An 18,764-nucleotide genomic window follows, 5' to 3' on the forward strand; every position below is an offset into this window, starting at 1 on the left:
TAAATTTGTATAAGGTTAACACCACTCATATACATTATATTTATGCTACTGATCAAAATAAATAAATCTTAACATATAAATCTTAAATAAATCTTAACATATAAATCTTAACATAGAGAAGAAGGATTTTCTGGTTGAAATCATCCTAAAATAAAATTTAAAAGATCTATTTGTGTTTAAGGATATAAGAGCCTTAAACCAAATATAATGCATAAATTGAAAATTAAAAAAATACAAGGGATTGATTTTCACCACAACTAGGAAATTACACTTAAAAAAATTGGATTAAATCAATGGTTTTACATTTAACCCAATAGAAAGTTACCTTAAAAAATATTTTAAAAAAAAAAGTAATTAGCATTTGTAATTCAAATATTTCGAAGAGACATTTACTTAGTCTGGTTTTGGCATACTTATCCCTTAATATGGAGACTCAACAAACTACATTATGGAATACTCTATTCCATTTTAAACTAAACTAAGAAATTACAAATAGCTAATTGAATTTTTGACATGAAGTCTGAACTTCTACATTCATATGCTAGAATACTAACAGATACAATCATTCCTTGAAATCAAGCATTTTGTTTAGTGCAGTAAGATAAGCCTCTACACTGGAAACAACAACATCTACTCCTTTTCCAATCCCACTATAAAAAGAAAAAATTTGAAATATTAGATGTGCATGTGGGGAGTTAGCAAGAAAATGATATACTAAACAATCAAATTTTGATTAACAATACCTAAATGTGGGATAAACAATGTTTCCAGTAGAAGTAGATGAGTGTGCATTCTCTTTACGAATTACAACATGTATAGTTGCAATTGCATCAGTGCCTCCTCTGATTGTATTTAGTGAGTACTCGTGTACTTTCACAGCTTCCTGCATTAAATATTAAATATTCTAAAGATTCCATAGAAATATATTTACTGATAAAAAAAACTTAATTAGAATATCAATATTCATGTGATTGCAAGAAATGTTCTTTTTATACATAAAAACAAATCTTTGCATAACTTGGTTAGATACTTCAAAAAAAAAATGAAATTAAAAACATTGACCTTCCAAGAACTTCCATGTAGGATGATATAAACATAATTCACACTATTTTTTACATAACTTTCTAGCCTATATAATCTTTTGGAAAAGAGAAAGTTCATAAAAATATTTGATTGCATACCAATAGATTTCAAAGTAGAAAAGAATAAATGCTTATATGTAGTAAGAGACTTAATAAAAAGGAAAATAAAAAGAAAAAGTTGGAACTTGTTAAAGTTGATATACCTTGACAATGAGATCGACAGCCTTGAGAGCTGAATCCACTGGTCCTTTTCCAACGGAACAAGCAACGTGTGTGGTACCGTCAATTCTAACAAGTTCAATAGTTGTTGATGAAAAATTCATAGTTCCACAAGTCACCTACGTTGATGATAGATATTCATTATTTTTTCTTCTTTTTCTGTTTTGTATTATTGTATCAAACATGTATACAGTTTAAAATTAATCTCATTCCAATTTACCTCCAACCCACCAAGCTTCCAAATAGGTTCTACATCACAAACTTTATCTGATACCAATGCTTTAAGGTCAACATCAGTAACTCTCTAAGAAAATAAATATATTTGAGTCACACATTAGTTCAAGATGATCTGGATTCTTAAGACAAAAAAAATTGAGTAAATATAATTAATATTGACCAAATTAATTATTTGATATAATATTATTAACTATATATTATATTCAGAAATGATAAAGAAAAAAGAAAAGTAAATTATTAACCCTTTTTTTCTCAGCCATTGAGAAATGATAAAGAAAAAAGAAAAGTAAACTATTAACCTTTTTTTTCTCAGCCATTGCTTTGAAGTTTTGAAATACACTCTCAACTTCATCCTTCTTGAGTTCATAACCAAGCTGAAAAGGAAGAAAAAGGTCATGAAACAGAAAAATGGTCCTTTTCCCTTTGAGTATAGAACAAATAGTTGCATACCTCTTTAAGTCGTTTTTTCAAAGCTTGGCGTCCACTAATAGATGTGGAAGTGTAAACGAAGGAAAAAAATAAGTTATAATTTGATTATATGAAATTTAAGATAAAAGCTAATTGATCAATTATTACTAAACTACAAATAAAAATAATAAACCATAAAAACTGATACCGCATTGAAACAAGAGTTTTATAGACAAAAGGTCAGAAAATGGGATAAAAGAGTGTGAGAAAATGGCATACCTTAGCTTCCCTAGTACCATAGTAGCTTCATTGGACCTTTCATAACCAATATCTTCAGGAGAAAGTATTTCATACGTGCCTCTATGCTTTAACAATCCATCCTACAAACGAGAAATCAAAATAGAGAAAAACAAAAACAATACAATAGAAAAAAAAGTTTAAGAGTAATCAAATGTATGTTTTAAGGTAATAACAAATAGAATAGGCATTAACAAAATCAAACGCAGCAGGGTGGCATTTAAGTCCACTAACCTGATGAATGCCACTTTCATGGAGAAATGCATTATGACCTACAATAGCTTTGTGTGGCTGTAAATGCATACCAGAGCACTCTTCAACCTGTTGAAAAATATTTATAAATTTTGAACTTAACAAAGGTATCTTAAAGGAGGAAAATATTCCAAAAATGAATGAATAATGTAATAATATAAACCATCTTGCTGGTCTTCAGGATGTGCTTTGTATTAATTCCAGTGTATAAGCCACCTAAAACATGATCTCCCCTGCATCTTAGGGCCATCACAACCTTTAATAAAATTAAATAAAATTAGTTAAAGTATATTAAAAAGATTAAATTAAGTTACTGAGATCATTTACCAATAATAATAAAAAGACTACAAGAGTAAATAATTCTAAATGTGAAGGAACTAGTACGTCTATCTATATGCATAAACAAAATCATATTTTTTTATATTTCTAAAGAGATATGTTAAATAATAAAAGGGATAAAAGTAACACATAAATGTCTTAATGATTTTTAATTATGCAATAAAGTATAATGACATGTACAATTATCCCTATTTCAATAGTATAAAATGTTTATTAGAATGTATTTCAATAGTATAAAATGTTTATTAGAATGCATGGAGGGACTAAAAAAAGTAAAGGTTAACATGCTACATTTTGCGAATGACACAATTTTTTTCTGCAAGGATATTACCCACAATGTGATGGTCATAAAATCTATGCTATGCTACTTTGAGTTGGCTTCAGTACTAAAATTCAATTTTTCAAAAAGCCGATTGGGAGGGGTGGACATAAGCCAACCCCAATTACGAATGTACGCGTCTATCCTTATTTGTGAGGTTATGAATGTTCCTTTCACATACCTGGGTATGGAGGTGGGCGGTAACCACCGAAGAACTAATTTCTGGGACAAAGTAATTGAAAAGTGTACCGCCCTGGTAGTCGGGAGTGATGACGTGGCATCCTGCTACAGTATAGGCGTGTTGGCAAGGCGCCAGGCTGGCAGAAGGAAAGGAGGTCGGGGGGGCTCGTGAAGCCGCCAATTATTAAGCTGGCGTGTTCCGATCTCCAGCATATCAGAATAGGCGATCACCGGGTTAAAGATGAAGTCGCCAAATGTGAACTCAGGCGACCAAGCAGTTGGAGATCGCCAGAGAAGGCACATCGCCGAAGATGAAGGAGAAGCAAATTACGAAGGCGGCCGGCGAGACCACAGGGAAGGTGTATGAGGGCACCCTAACTCGCCAATTCCAGTAGAGATCGCACTCCCAAGTTAGCTATGCACTGGGCAGTACCATGCATAAATAACTTAGCCAAAATGAGAGTAGAAGCAGCGCCAAGTCAAGGAGGCTCCAAATGATGGCACGTGTACGACTGGATGCGAGCCACGTGTCCAGGTCTGTAACTGCCAGGAGAGAAAAAACAACCAGGTATATAAGAGTTCTCAACAAACTTTCTGAGGTACGCACGTTCAGTTTATACTCTTTACGCTTGCAAGTTATAGAGCTGACTGTGAGAGAGGATTTGCAAGGTTCTTGTTCTCTTAGTATTTGGTGATTCGGTCACTGACTTGGGCGTTGGAGTGCGATCGGCCGCAGCGGCGCCGCTTTGTTTCTTTGCAGGTTCTTGAGGTGGATCTCGAAGAGGAACGGAGGTGTGAAGCGGTGCGCACGTCGATCCATTGACGAGGCAGTTTCCAGCGTTCCGGTCAACAGGCAGGATCATCAGGCGCCCACCGTGGGGCCGTGTAAAACTTGCTCCCATCCACAGCGTGAGTTCTTGGAGGTTTTCGAAGTTTTCTGCGTGGTTGTGTGCTGGTGCAACCATCGTTCGCTGTTCGCTTGAGTTTTGTTCGGTGAATTCGCGTTTTATACCGTTCGTTTGGGTTTTCGATCGGTGGAGTGAGGTTTCCTGCTGTTTACACGTAATTTGTTTGGTGGGAGTTCGAGTTCTTTCGCTCGTTTGGTTGTCCGTGGGGAAGCGGTGGTTTCTGGTGAAGTTGTGGTTTCCTTTGAAGGTTTACGGTGTTCTTGAGTTTTCTTGCGCAGTTTCGCACAGTTTTCTCCGATTGATCGCTGACTCGATCGTGGTTGAAGTGTCGTTCGCTGCATTCTGTGATTCGCTGAGTTCATGAGAAAAATGAGAAGCAATCGTTCAAGTCCAGTTGCGCCCGTTGCTGCCGAAGGCGCCGCTGCCATGACCATGGCGCAGATGGCAGAGATGATGCGTTCGTTGCAGGCAACTGTGGAAGCCTCACGCGTAGAGCAGGCGAGAATGCATGAGGACCTGGTCGCCTCTCGCGCCAGGAACGAGGAGCTCAGCAAGGTGACTGAGGAGCTGCGTCAAGCTCTTCAGGAGCAGCAAGGGCGTTCTTCTGCTGAAGAGGTGGCGCCGTCAACGCCACCTCGCGGTTTCCCTATGCCTTTTGATCAGGCGATTACTGACACGCCTATTCCCATGAGCGTGGTTCCGGTCAAGGCTGTCTTTACCGGCGTGGAGGATCCAGAGGCTCATCTAACCACGTTCCATACGCAGATGATGCTGTCGGGAGGGTCAGACGCCGTCTACTGCAAGATGTTCGTGAGTACGCTCCAGGGAACGGCGATGGAGTGGTTTGTGAGCCTGCCTAACGGCCACATAACCAATTTTTAACAGTTCTCGAAGATTTTTGTCGAGCAGTACATCGTGAATAAGGCACCGCCCAGGGTGTCCTATGATCTGTTTGATATAAGGCAGTACCAGGGAGAGTCCCTCAGAGATTACCTGAATCGCTTTGGAGCGTAGATGGTCAGATCGCCGGCCAAGGATGAAGAAATGCTGGTCTATGCCTTCAAGAAGGGCGTGCTGCCAGGACCATTCTGCGAGGCCTTGATCAGGGCTCACCCCGCGACGTTTGCTGAAGTCAGGCGACTTGCGGTGGCTCACATCGCTGACGAGAGTGAAGTCGCCGAGAAGAGAGGAAGCGTGGTTCCCGCCAGGCCACGCGCCCAGACCAGGATCCAGCCGCAGAGGGTGCTGGAAACAGCGGCGGCGGCCAGGAAGGACCAGAGGACTCGCCATCCTTACGATAGGAGGAACAAGGGAAGGAGCTAGGGGCGCCAGCAACCAGCACGCCGGGAATACAATCGCCCGCCTAAGCACAAGTTTGTCATGGGACTAGCGGATCTAATCGCCATTCCTAACATATCTGCTAGGTTGAAAGCGCTTGAGAAGGTGGGCGACAAGGTGCTGGGGTCAAAGCCGGATGCCTGGTGTGAGTTTCACCAAGGTTTTGGCCACACTTTGGACTCGTGTTTGTCCTTGGGATATCAGCTCGACGATCTGGTTAAGAGCGGGTTCCTAAATGACTATCTGCTGGACAGGAGGACGGGGGGAGCGTCGAGTTCCCAGCCAGCAGGTGGAGAAGCCCAGCAACACGAGATGCCTATCCACAGGGAGATCCACACCATTGCAGGGGGCTTCTCAGGTGGTGGATGCACCGCATCGAAGAGGAAGAAGTACGCGCGATCGGTGATGACAGTGGATATGTTTGAAGATCACTCGCCGGAAGTGGACATTACGTTCACCAAGCAGGATCTTCGGGACGTTGTGCCTCATGACAACGATCCCATAGTCATTTCGTTGGTTACGGCGGGAAGGAAGGTCCACAAAGTTCTGGTGGACCAAGGAAGCTCGGCAGACGTGATGTTCTGGCCGACTTTCACGCAGCTGGAGTTGCCCCTTGACCAGCTAAGGCCCTATGGAGGGTGCCTATATGGGTTCGCTGGTGACCAGGTGGAGGTCAGGGGGTACATTGAGCTGAGAACCACGTTTACAGATGAGGCTGGGTCAAGGACGGAGAAAATCAAGTACCTCATCGTAAACGCTCCTTCAGCATACAACATCCTGTTGGGAAGGCCCACGCTTAACAGGATAGGCGCCATCCCGTCGACTCGGCACATGAAGGTAAAGTTGCCGTCCATGGAGGGGGTGGTGATCACGATCAAGTCTGATCAGAAAGAAGCGAAAAAGTGCTATGAGAATAGCCTGAAAAACAAGAGGTCGGTGAGTTGTGTCACAACCACCCCACCTCCCGGTGTGAAGCCCAGATCGACGGTAACAGAGGAGGCCGCCGGAAGAGATGTGGAGATGGTGGACGCTGAGCTGGGGGGAGAGGAATGCTGGTCTGGAGGAGGAAGAGGCGCGGAATCGCCCTGAGGAAGCAAGGGAGCAGGGAATCGCCAGGGCGGTGATCGCCAGAGAATCCAGGCCAAAACCTGTCGAGCAATGGCTCGAAAAGGAGATCGGAGGAAAGATCTTCAAGCTGGGAAGATCTCTGGTGGTCGAGCTCCAGGACCAGATCGCCAAGGTGATTGAGCGGCATCTGGACGCGTTTGCATGGTCCGCTTCGGACATGCCCGGGATTGATCCCGACTTCTTGTGCCATCATCTGGCGATGGACAATTTGGTGAGACCAGTGCGACAAAGGAGAAGAAAGTTCAACGAGGAGAGGAGACAGGCGATCAGGGAAGAAACACAGAAACTCCTCGCTGCAGGCCACATCAGGGAAGTCCAGTACCCTGAATGGCTGGCAAATGTCGTGCTGGTGAAGAAGAGTAACGGGAAATGGCGCATGTGCGTCGACTTCACCGACCTGAACAAAGCTTGCCCAAAGGATTCGTATCCTTTGCCAAGCATAGATGCCCTGGTCGATAGTGCTGCAGGGTGTAAGTTGCTGAGTTTCCTGGATGCCTTCTCGGGATATAATCAGATCAAGATGCATCCCATGGATGAAGAGAAGACAGCCTTCATGACGGAGAGATCGTGCTATTGCTATAAGGTGATGCCGTTTGGGCTGAAGAACGCGGGGGCCACATACCAGAGGCTGATGGATCGAGTACTTGCACCAATGCTAGGAAGGAACGTGCAAGCGTACGTCGATGACATGGTCGTGACCTCGCCGGAAAAAAGCAAGCATGTTGCAGACTTGGAAGAATTGTTCACGACGATCGCCAAGTTCAGGTTAAAGCTCAATCCGGAGAAATGCATTTTCGGCGTGGAGGCTGGAAAGTTTTTGGGTTTCCTCTTGACTGAAAGAGGAATAGAAGCCAACCCAGACAAGTGTGCCGCCATCTTGGCGATGAGGAGCCCAGCTACGGTGAAAGAAGTCCAGCAGCTAATAGGTCGGATGGCAGCCCTATCTCGCTTCGTGTCAGCTAGCGGAGAAAAGGGGCATCCCTATTTTCAGTGTCTGCGGCGCAATAATAAGTTTGTTTGGACGAAAGAGTGCGAGGAAGCTTTCGTCAAGCTGAAGGAGTATCTGGCGAGCCCGCCGGTTCTATGCAAACCGCTGGTGGGAATCCCTCTCAGGTTGTATTTTGCTGTAACTGAGAGGGCGGTGAGTGCGGTGCTCGCCCAAGATCAAGATCAGGCTCAGAAGCCTATTTATTTTGTGAGCAAGGTGTTGCAGGGCCCAGAAACGAGATATCAGGCCCTGGAGAAGGCTGCGCTGGCTGTGGTATTTTCGGCGAGGAGGTTGCGCCACTACTTCCATAGTTTCACAATACTGGTTATGACTGACCTGCCCATCCAGAAGGTCTTGAAGAAACCTGACGTTACGGGAAGGATGGTGAAGTGGGCAGTACAGTTGTCAGAGTTTGATATTAAATATGAGCCCCGAGGCCCGATCAAGGGGCAAATCTTTGCAGATTTCGTGGTCGAGCTCTCATCTGAGGCAACGCGAGTTGAAGGGGACGATTTCCGTTGGGTACTTTCGGTGGATGGATCGTCGAACCAGCAGGGCAGCGGTGCTGGAGTCATATTGGAAGGACCCAACGGCGTGCTGATCGAACAATCTCTGAGGTTTTCCTTCAAAGCCAGTAACAATCAAGCAGAGTATGAGGCGCTGATCGCCGGAATTTTGCTGGCCAAGGAGATGGGAGCTAGGGTGCTGATGGCTAAGAGTGACTCGCTGCTAGTCACGGGGCAAGTAACAGGCGAGTTCCAGGCTAAAGATCCACAAATGGCGGCTTACTTGGCGTATGTGCAGGAATTGAAGAGTTCCTTTGCCTCCTTTGAAGTAGTACATGTACCCAGAGAGCAAAATGCCCGAGCTGACTTGCTTGCTAAGCTCGCCAGCTCAGGCAAGGGGGGTAGGCAGAGGACGGTGATTTAAGAAACTCTGAAGACGCCGAGGGCATTTGTGGTAGATCACCTGGTTCTTCAGATCAGCAGGTCGACGGAGAAAGCCGCGAGAAGCCATAAGTCCCTGACGCAAGAAACTCTGAGATCGCCGAGAATTAGAGCTTGCCGGGGAGAGAAGGTGAACGTGATGCAGGTCTGCGCTACCCATGAGCCAAACACTTGGATAACCCAGTACAAGCGGTGCCTGGCGGATGGCCTTCTCCCGCTGGATCCGGCTGAGGCTAGGAAGGTAAAGAAGAATTCTAGCAAGTACACCCTGATTGATGGCGATCTGTACAGGTTTGGGTTCACTCACCCGCTCCTGGAATGTATACACGGCGAGAAGTGCACGAGAATCATGGCGGAGCTCCACGAAGGTATATGCGGAAGCCACGTCGGGGGTCGAGCTCTGGCCGCGACGACTCTCCGTGCAGGATACTACTGGCCATCCATGAGAGAAGATTGCAAGAAGTATGCCCAATGTTGTAAACAATGCCAGCAGCACGCCGATTGGCATAAGGCGCCTCCCGAGGAGTTGAAGTCGATTTATAGCCCTTGGCCATTTCATACCTGGGGAATCGACATCCTGGGACCTTTCCCGCTGGCGATCAGGCAGATGAAGTACTTGGTGGTGGCGATTGGAGGCACCAGTTAAAGTTTTTAAGTCCTCATCGTTTTTCGGCGATTGGAGGCACCAGTTAAAGTTTTTAAGTCCTCATCGTTTTTCGGCGATTGGAGGCACCAGTTAAAGATTTAAAGTCCTCATCGTTTTTCGGCGATCGGAGGCACCAGATAAAAGACCTCAACGCCCTCGCGCGTTCTGAGGCGAGATAAAGACCTCCTCGCCGTCGAGCGAGTGCAGGCGAGGAAGAGTGAAAAGTCCTCAGTGTTTCTGGGGGCGAGAAGATGTAACCCCTGGGGCAATGTAGAGGCACCAGTAAAAGTCCTCCGTGTTTCTGGGGGCGAGAAGATGTAACCCCTGGGGCAATGTAGAGGCACCAGTAAAAAGTCCTCCATGTTTCTGGGGGCGAGAAGATGTAACCCCTGGGGCAATGTAGAGGCGAGTTAAAGACCTTATCGCCGATGAGCGAGTTCAGGCAAGTTAAAGACCTTCTCGCCGATGAGCGAGTTCAGGCAAGTTAAAGACCTTCTCGCCGATGAGCGAGTTCAGGCAAGTTAAAGACCTTCTCGCCGATGAGCGAGTTCAGGCGAGTTAAAGACCTTCTCGCCGATGAGCGAGTTCAGGCGAGTTAAAGACCTTCTCGCCTACATGCGAGCTTAGGCAAGATAAAATCCTTCTCGTCTCGAACGAGTTCAGGGATGGTGCAGAGGGTGGAAGAAGTTTGGAAGGTGGCTAAGGTAGGTTCGAAGAGAACGCCTAGTCACCCGGTCTTTTGTTCTGAAGTTCAGGGAGGTAAAGAAGGATCCCAAAAGGCGTTTCTACCCCAGACAAAGAAACAATGGCCAAAGCATGAGGCTAGAAAGAAGCTGATATCACCAAGAGTCTTTGGCGATCAGGAAGAGTTCAAACAGCGGCGAGAAGGTTAAAAGACCTGTTTGGTGAAGCAGGTCGAGTGGAGCGGTGTTTAAGCCAGTAACTGAGTTACAGTTCATTGCTTGAGGGATATTTTTACGATAAGGTTAATTGCCTTAAGATTACGAATTGTTAAGTGTTCGTTGCTTAAGGCTGAAGTGATCCGAAGCAGTTAAGTCAAAGGTTGTACCTACAGTTTTCCTAAGTCATTTCTTTGAAATTAAACAAGCAAGGAAAGTAGGTACCTTTTGATGATCAGGAAGACGATGAAGGTTGATGGTGATTCAGAATGCTGGAGAGCGCTGAGAGTTTTCCGCAGAAGAAAGTTAGAGCGTTCGTGAATGCGAGGGAAAGTGATGGAACAGTGTTGGGAGAAAATGGGTTTAAGGGTTTTTTCGAAATGGGTTTAGGAAGCGCAAACGGCAACTGAAGAGAGCCGTTGATGAAGCCACGTGTCGAGCGATGGGCGAGGGGTTTGGTGGAGCGTCAGAAAAGCAGAAGGTACAACCGTTTGGAATTCTGCGTCAGTGCCACGTAGACCGGTGTTGACGTGACTCTTTCAGTCTTTTCGCTAGACAAGTCTTCGCTTAAGACTGGGGGGCTTGTGTACCGCCCTGGTAGTCGGGAGTGATGACGTGGCATCCGGCTACAGTATAGGCGTGTTGGCAAAGCGCCAGGCTGGCAGAAGGGAAGGAAGTCGGGGGGCTCGTGAAGCCGCCAGTTATTAAGTTGGCGTGTTCCGATCTCCAGCATATCAGAATAGACGATCACCGGGTTAAAGATGAAGTCGCCAGATGTGAACTCAGGCGACCAAGCGGTTGGAGATCGCCAGAGAAAGCACATCGCCGAAGATGAAGGAGAAGCAAATTATGAAGGCAGCCGGCGAGACCACAGGGAAGGTGTATGAGGACACCCTAACTCGCCAATTCCAGTAGAGATCGCACTCCCAAGTTAGCTATGCACTGGGCAGTACCGTGCATAAGTAACTTAGCCAAAATGAGAGTAGAAGCAGCGCCAAGTCAAGGAGGCTCCAGATGATGGCACGTGTACGACTGGATGCGAGCCACGTGTCCAGGTCTGTAACTGCCAGGAGAGAGAAAACAACCAGGTATATAAGAGTTCTCAACAAACTTTCTGAGGTACGCAGGTTCAGTTTATACTCTTTACGCTTGCGAGTTATAGAGCTGACTGTGAGAGAGGATTTGCACGGTTCTTGTTCTCTTAGTATTTGGTGATTCGGTCACTGACTTGGGCGTTGGAGTGCGATCGGCCGCAGCGGCGCCGCTTTGTTTCTTTGCAGGTTCTTGAGGTGGATCTCGAAGAGGAACGGAGGTGTGAAGCGGTGCGCACGTCGATCCATTGACGAGCCAGTTTCCAGCGTTCCGGTCAACAGGCAGGATCAACACCCAACATCAATAAATCTTGTGTAGATATTGATAATGCTAAACTTTGGCATTTTCGAATGGGACATTTGTCTTATGATAGGTTGAAAATTTTGTCTTCATATTACTCAAATATTTCCATAAGTTTTGTTCATCCTTGTGATACATGTCATTTTGCTAAACAAAAACGACTACCTCTTCCTTCTAGTTCTACTAAATCAACTCAATTTTTTTATTTGCTTCATGTTGATATATGGGATCCTTTTAATCATGTTTTTGTTGAAGGGTGTAAGTATTTTTTAACTGTTGTAGATGATTTTACCCGATATACATGGATTTGTTTAATGAAAACTAAAGTTGAAACATGCACACATTTACAAAATTTCATCAATATGATTGAAAATCATTTTAACTGCCATTTGAAAGTATTAAGAAGTGATAATGACCATGAGTTCCTCATGACTGATTTCTTTAATAGAAAATGGATTGTTCATTAAACTAGTTGTGTGAAACTCCACAACAAAATAGTATTGTTGAATGCAAACATCAACATATTTTGAATGTCGCTCGTGCACTAATTTTTCAGTCTCACTTACCTCTTTGTTTTTGGCCATATGTTTTCAATCACGCTTGTTCATTTAATTAATAGAACTCCTACTCCTCTTTAACATGATAAATCACCATATCAAATGGTTTATTATGACATACCAGATTTATCTCATATAAAAAAATTTGGTTGTTTGGCTTTTGCTACAACTAGTAGTGTTCAAAGAACAAAGTTTAGTTTTAGAGTCCGAAAATGTGTTTTTCTCAGTTACAAAGATGGGGTAAAAGGTTTTACTCTTTTTTATATGAATTAGAAAAATATTTTTGTGATATGCGATGTTATAATTTATGAAAATCATTTTCCTTTTTATAAGGACAACATATATACCAATTTGGACACACATGATTTGTTTAAGCATTTGCTTCCTTATATTTTTTATAATGATATTGTTGTGCCTACATCTATTAGTGGTATTTGTTGAACCAAGTGGTGTTCAAGCTTTGAAGAATCCAAAAAACCCTTTTATTGCATGAAAAAGGGCCATTCGGTTAGATTCTGCAAAATAAGAAAGGTTTATGTTCCCAGGGGCTTCATGAAATGGATTCCTAAAGGATGTGAGGTTCCAAATGAGAAAAAGAAATCAATTGGACCCACATATGTGAAGGGGCCAAATCTTGTTGCTTGAGCTCATGCTTGTGCAGGAATTCTAAAGAAGTGTGAAGGACTGAGTCATCTTATCAAGTTCTTGGAAGAAAAAGACCAACATTGAAGCTGAATCAATGTTCTGCATTTGTCCAAAGGCCCTCAACAGTTAAAAGAGGCTTCTTGATCACAAAGCACATGACTCATTGAAAGAACTACATAAAGGATAAGACCTTCCTTATCTCTGTTCTTAATTCCTGTTTTTAAGTTCTTTTTCATGATTAAATAGCTTCATTAAAATGTTTAATTTCATCTGCTTTGAACTCTTTCTGCTCATAATTAAAAAATCAAAATCAATTTTAATTGTTGCAGAAAAACAACCGATTGTTTCCTCGAAACAACCAATTGTTTTGAGTCTGACAGCACTGTGAAGAAATCAATTTATTTTCTTTTTTAATTTCTATCCATTGCAGATCAAATTAAAGAAACAATCCTTGGTCATTGAACCTGTGTTGAAAGCTGATCACACTTAGAAGGAAGTTACAACAGTCATAAGGAAATATATTCCACAATCTTGAAAATTTAAGAGCTTTTATGACTAGTCAAAGATCACATGTGAAGACCATGTGATTTTCTGCTTTTTCTGACGTTTTCAGTGCAGGGCATGGTCAAGTCTTCTCTCTCTGAAAATCTGGTACCCACTCATGTCATTGAATTCTTTTTTATTCTATTATTGCTATAAAATATGTTGCAACTGATCTCTTCCACAAGAACAACCAATTGCAACATCTCTTGCAATTCTTGGGTGAGCTTCTCTCTATTTCTTCTCTGCCAACATGGACTCAACTCCTCCCACCTCAAGAAGATTCAAATCCAAAGCAGTAAGGTCTGGGGGAAGGCTGGAAGGATGGTATTCTGGTGATAATGATCTTATTGAGAGATATAGGTTTGAGACTAGCACCAAAGTGATAAACAACCCCAAGGTTGTTTGCTTTGATTGGCTGAAAAGCCAAAAGCTGGACAATGTCAGAAGGCTCCTCAAAGATCAATCCCTTAGAAAGTTCTTGGAGATGAAGGGCAATATCTACCTAAATTTGATAAGAGTTTGCTACACAAATCTCAAGTTTGAGGGAAACAACATTGTTTCTCATGTAAAAGGTGTAGATATGGAGATCACACATGATGTATGGAATGCAGTAGCTGGTCTTAAGCACTCTGGCCTCAGAATCAACAAGGGGAACCTTCGAGTAGTGGAGGATTTCAACAAAGTCCAATACTACAAGAGCTGCTTGAAGAACCAAAATGCTCAAGTTAGGACTTGTTCGGTTTGTGGCTTAAGGTGATTATCATTATCCCTAAACCCTAAACCCTAAACCAAAAGCCATGAGGTTAGGTGATTATCATTATCCATATGTTGTTTTGGTATCTAAATTTATACTCTATTTTGAAGTAACCTTGAAGATGAAACATCTGAGTTGGTCAAGTCAACTCAAGAGTTGAACAATGGATCACTCAGCAAAATGGGTTTTACCAAAATAGGTGGAAAATAGATAAGTAAGGATGGTTACCTTGGTGCCTCATCTAGTGGTGCTGCTAATCTTGAACAAGATGAACCTGCTGATATGGATGTTCAACATGAAGATCCACCTGAAGATTATCAAGATGTTGGACCAAGTGTTGGTGCTGGAAATCAAGGAGAAAGGATGCAAACCATGTCTTCTTTTGAAAGACTCATGGTGAATAGGCTTGATAGCTTTGCTGAAAATCAAAGGAGCCTCCATGATCTCTGTGTTAGCAATTTCCAGAGGATTGACACCAGGTTTGACAACATGGGTGCGAGATTCATGACTCTGGATGAATAGATTGAAGCTGTCCAGAACCAAATCTTTGATCTTCAGTTTGCTGATGAAGAAGAACGAAGGAAAAACAACCGATTGGTTATCGGAACAATCGATTGTTTTTGGATGTTATATCTGGTTTTTAAATTTCTTTCTTTCTGCTGTTACTGCTTTAATTCTGATGTAATCGAAACAATATCTTGTTTTATCGCTTCTATTTGTCTATTTGTGAAGACAAATAGGGGGAGATATATGTTGTGTTTCTGCTGTGTTTAAGTTTCGTTTTTTCTATTGTTAAAACAGTTTGGGATGAGTAATATTTTCTGATATTTAGTTCTGAAGTTTATTACTGTTTATCTGTGCTAACCAAATATCAGAAGTTTTATGCTTTGTTCAAAATTGTATCTTGCAGGAACTGCTTCAGATTTAATCAGGTACAACACAAGCATCAGGGATTTGTCTTCATCAAACAGGGGGAGATTGTTGAACCAAGTGGTGTTCAAGCTTTGAAGAATCCAAACCCTTTGAAGGATGTTGAAGCCTTTGTTGTGCTTGGTGTTGCTGTGCTGGTTTAGCTTAGTTCTGGGGTAGTTTGAATGTTGTAATCCACCCTTTGATTAAATCTAAAGCATAAGCATCTCAATCTTTGTAAAAGTAAAATGTTTTCAAACTAAGTTAAAACAACCGATTGTTTTGTCGAAACAACCGATTGTTTATACTTAGGTGTTTTGAGAAAAAGATTGAAAACTGTTTTTAAAATGGTTGAACTGTTAAGAACCAAAACAACCGATTGATTCGAGGAAACAACCGATTGTTTGTTTTGGGACCATAACAGAAAAACTGTTTTATCTTTGACTGAGCTTTAAATGTTTTAACTGCTTACGCTCCAGTCATTAAATGCTTTGACCAATCTTTTAATGCAATTTAAGAGTTTGTTAAGATTTGATAACAAACTGCATCTTTGAATAAATTCAGAAAAACGGATTTGACAATTAATCTTTGACAAGTTTTTGCTAAGAGTTTTTGAGTTTTTCAAAGAGCTGAGATTGCTAAGAGTGTGTGATTGATCAAAGTTTGTGGAATAGGATTCTGCTTGTATTGATTTCAGATTATCTTTTGTAACAAGTGTAATCCTTGTACTCTGTGTGAAACAAGTTTCGTTTCTGTGTTTGCTAAGATTGGCTGTGTGTTCTTGAGGGGATCAAGATCAGCAATCTTGGTGTAAGTGTGTTGACCAAGGAGAGTGTGTTTCTTGAGGTGTTCAAGGTCATTCTCTTGGTTGGTGTGTAAGTGATCAAGCTGTGATTGCTTAGTGGATTTCCTCAGGGTTTCTGAGAAGACTGGACGTAGCTCTGGGTTTGGAGTGAACCAGTATAAACAACTGTGTACAATCTCTTTATCTCTAACTCTTTAAATTCAGTTTTATTTGTTGTTTGCTGGTATAAACAACCCATTGTTTTTCTGGTTGTGCTGATTTTGTTGCTGTTTTTGGTAAACTGAATTTCTTATCAATAGTTTCCTTAGATAAATTCATTCTTGTTTTAAAAGTTTACGAAAATTCTCTTTAAACAATTCACCCCCCCTTTAGTTTAAAGTCATCCATTCTAACACTTGCTTCATCTTCAATCCATGATGCTTCCGCCATTCACCAAAAAAATCTGAAAACTATGAAGGCACATCTTCATCATATGCTCTAGGAATTTGATATTTTATGTAGGATTATAGAGATTATTTAATAAAAAAATATTTTTTTTTAAAATATAACGACGGTTCTGGAATCGTCTTTAAAAGCCCTCCATAGGCACTTATAACGACAATTCCATACTAGAACCCAGAACGGTGATCGGTGGTCAGTAACCAAGTGGCCACCAACAGACCAGTTCCCAGATGAACGCCTGGGGGCAGAACGCGAGAAGCAATAGAGCACTGATCATTCATCGGTGCGCATGGTCATCGGGGTCTCGTCTTACACGCAGTTAAGCTGGGACTGAGGTTCCCAGCGAGAGCGTTACACATGGACCTCGCATGAGCACATCTCAGGGAATCGCGCACGAGAGTGGCCTGAGGGAGCTAGTAAACCGATCAGTGATTGGTGACTCCCTCAACCCATTACGTGCGTGAAGGGTAAGCCGTCTACGCAGAGAGCAACGCTTGGTGAGTGTGCCTAGACTAGCCACACCTAGTGTTCTCCTGAGAGTAGGCGGTTTACCCAGGTGGGAGGAATATGCTAAGTTACTCCGCAAGGGAATAACTTAGCGCACAAAGAGAAGCGCTAGAGCCCTTCAAGTAGTGACACGTGTATGGTTAGATGTGAGTTGCATACCTCCACGTGTCACCCTCTGAGAGGGGCGCGGCCCAGATAAAGGTGTACTCCGTACCACTAAAGGTACAGACAAGCGCAGCCAAGCGCAGACACGCACAGACACTCACACTCTACTAATTCTGGAGGTACGTTGTCGCAGAAAAGCATAACAGGGTTCTGACACATGCCAGAAAGCATAATAGAATTCTGTTAGGCCCAGATACAGGCGGTGGCATAAAACAGAATCAGGGTGAGAGCAAGGGGGATACGAGAAAAAAGAGAGCAAGAGTTTTTCACACACACTACTAGTTTTTCTCATTTGGTGGTTCTGTGGTCTAACTTGATCGTCGGAGTGCAAACGGCCGCTAGAGGCGCCGTCTGTGTGTTTTGCAGGTCACGTTTGGAGATCCAAGAGAAGGTTCTGAGGGTGATTTTGCAGAAGACACAGTTGCGTAGACGGGACAGAGAGTGCTACAAAGCGATTCCTCCACGTTTGAGTTGTCGGCAGGATCATTTGGCGCCCACCGTGGGGCTCGAGTGAATCGTGGTCCCATATACACCACACTTTTTGAAGCTTACCAGAGTTTTACCAAGTTCTTTGCTAGGGAAAGATGCCAAGAAACAGACAACCATCACCTGCGCCATCTGCTGACGAAGGAGCTGTGACGATGGCGCAGGTCCTGGAGATGGTGCGCACGCTGCAGGATAACGCCGCTGCGTCGAGAGTTGAACAAGAGAGGATGTAGACGGAGTTGGCTACGTCGCAGAGTAGGAACGACGAGCTGAATCGCGTCAATGAAGAGCTGAGGAGGACGTTGCAGGCACAGAGGGAACATGCGGTTGACGAAAGGGTGTCGAGGCAACCGTCGCCTCCAAGAGCGTTCCCCATGCCATTCTCCCCTGAAGTCATGGGAACCATGGTGCCTCCCAACCTGGTGGGGGTAAAGACGTCGTTCACAGGGGTAGAAGACCCGGAGGCGCATCTGACGGCGCTCCACACCCAGATGATGTTGTCTGGGGGCTCAGACGCTGTGTATTGCAAAATGTTCATGAGCACACTAAGCGGAATCGCCATGGAGTGGTTCGTGAGCTTACCAGAAGGACATATCACGTCTTTCCCACAGTTTTCAAAGCTTTTCATTGAGCAGTACATCGTCAACAAAGCACCCGCAGTGGTGTCATACGATTTGTTCGATGTACGACAGTACCAAGGCGAGTCGCTGAAGGACTATCTCAACCGCTTTGGAGCACAAGTGGTTAGACTGCCCAGCAAGGATGAGGATATGCTGGTGCACGCGTTTAAGAAGGGAGTGCTGCCCGGTCCCTTCAGTGAGTCCCTCATCAGGAGCCATCCCAGCACCTTTGCAGAGATCCGACGACGCGCGGTGGCGCACATAGTGGCAGAAACAGAGGTTTCTGAGAAAAGAGGAAGTGCTGCACCACCAAGACCGCGTGGAGGGCAAGGGAAGCCGCAGCAGCAAGCAAGGGTGCATGAGGCCAAGGAGGGGAAGAAGGTGCAGGGAAAACCTCGTCCCTATCCACCAGGCAAGGATCAGAGCAGGGGGCGTGCAAGGGAGAATAACGCACCCCCAAGATACAATTTCATGGTGGGATTGGCGGATCTCATCGCGCTTCCTGCTGTGGCAGCGAGATTACGAGTACCGGAGAAGACAGATAAGGTACTGGGAAGGAAGAAAAACGAATGGTGTGAGTTTCACCAGGCCTTTGGCCACACACTCCACTCCTGTTTGGCGTTGGGACACCAACTGGCAGAGTTGGTGAAGTCTGGGTTCCTGGCAGACTACCTGCGCGAGCCGCAGGGTGATCGCGCGTCGGGATCCCAGGCTGGAGAACAGCAGCATGAAGTCCCTGTACACGGGGAAGTG

The 18,764-nt window shown here is 43.8% G+C and overlaps 1 protein-coding gene across 1 annotated transcript in view; it reads right to left on the bottom strand.

The window, feature by feature from the left end:
• Nucleotides 1-250: 250 nt before the first annotated feature.
• Nucleotides 251-18,764, bottom strand: part of LOC137813832 (putative 2-isopropylmalate synthase) — a 44,912-nt gene continuing 26,398 nt past the window's right edge. Inside the window, exons 4-12 of the mRNA XM_068616273.2 lie at nucleotides 2,659-2,751; nucleotides 2,478-2,564; nucleotides 2,226-2,326; nucleotides 1,989-2,022; nucleotides 1,838-1,912; nucleotides 1,522-1,605; nucleotides 1,286-1,420; nucleotides 744-883; nucleotides 251-650 (exon numbers count right to left, since the gene is read on the bottom strand). Of these exons, the coding sequence (XP_068472374.1) occupies nucleotides 563-650; nucleotides 744-883; nucleotides 1,286-1,420; nucleotides 1,522-1,605; nucleotides 1,838-1,912; nucleotides 1,989-2,022; nucleotides 2,226-2,326; nucleotides 2,478-2,564; nucleotides 2,659-2,751 (837 nt within the window). The 3' untranslated portion in view covers nucleotides 251-562. The remainder of the gene's footprint in view (nucleotides 651-743; nucleotides 884-1,285; nucleotides 1,421-1,521; nucleotides 1,606-1,837; nucleotides 1,913-1,988; nucleotides 2,023-2,225; nucleotides 2,327-2,477; nucleotides 2,565-2,658; nucleotides 2,752-18,764) is intronic.

This window comes from Phaseolus vulgaris, chromosome 1, assembly GCF_051622355.1.
Source record: "Phaseolus vulgaris cultivar YP4 chromosome 1, ASM5162235v1, whole genome shotgun sequence".
NCBI classification, from domain to species: domain Eukaryota; kingdom Viridiplantae; phylum Streptophyta; class Magnoliopsida; order Fabales; family Fabaceae; genus Phaseolus; species Phaseolus vulgaris.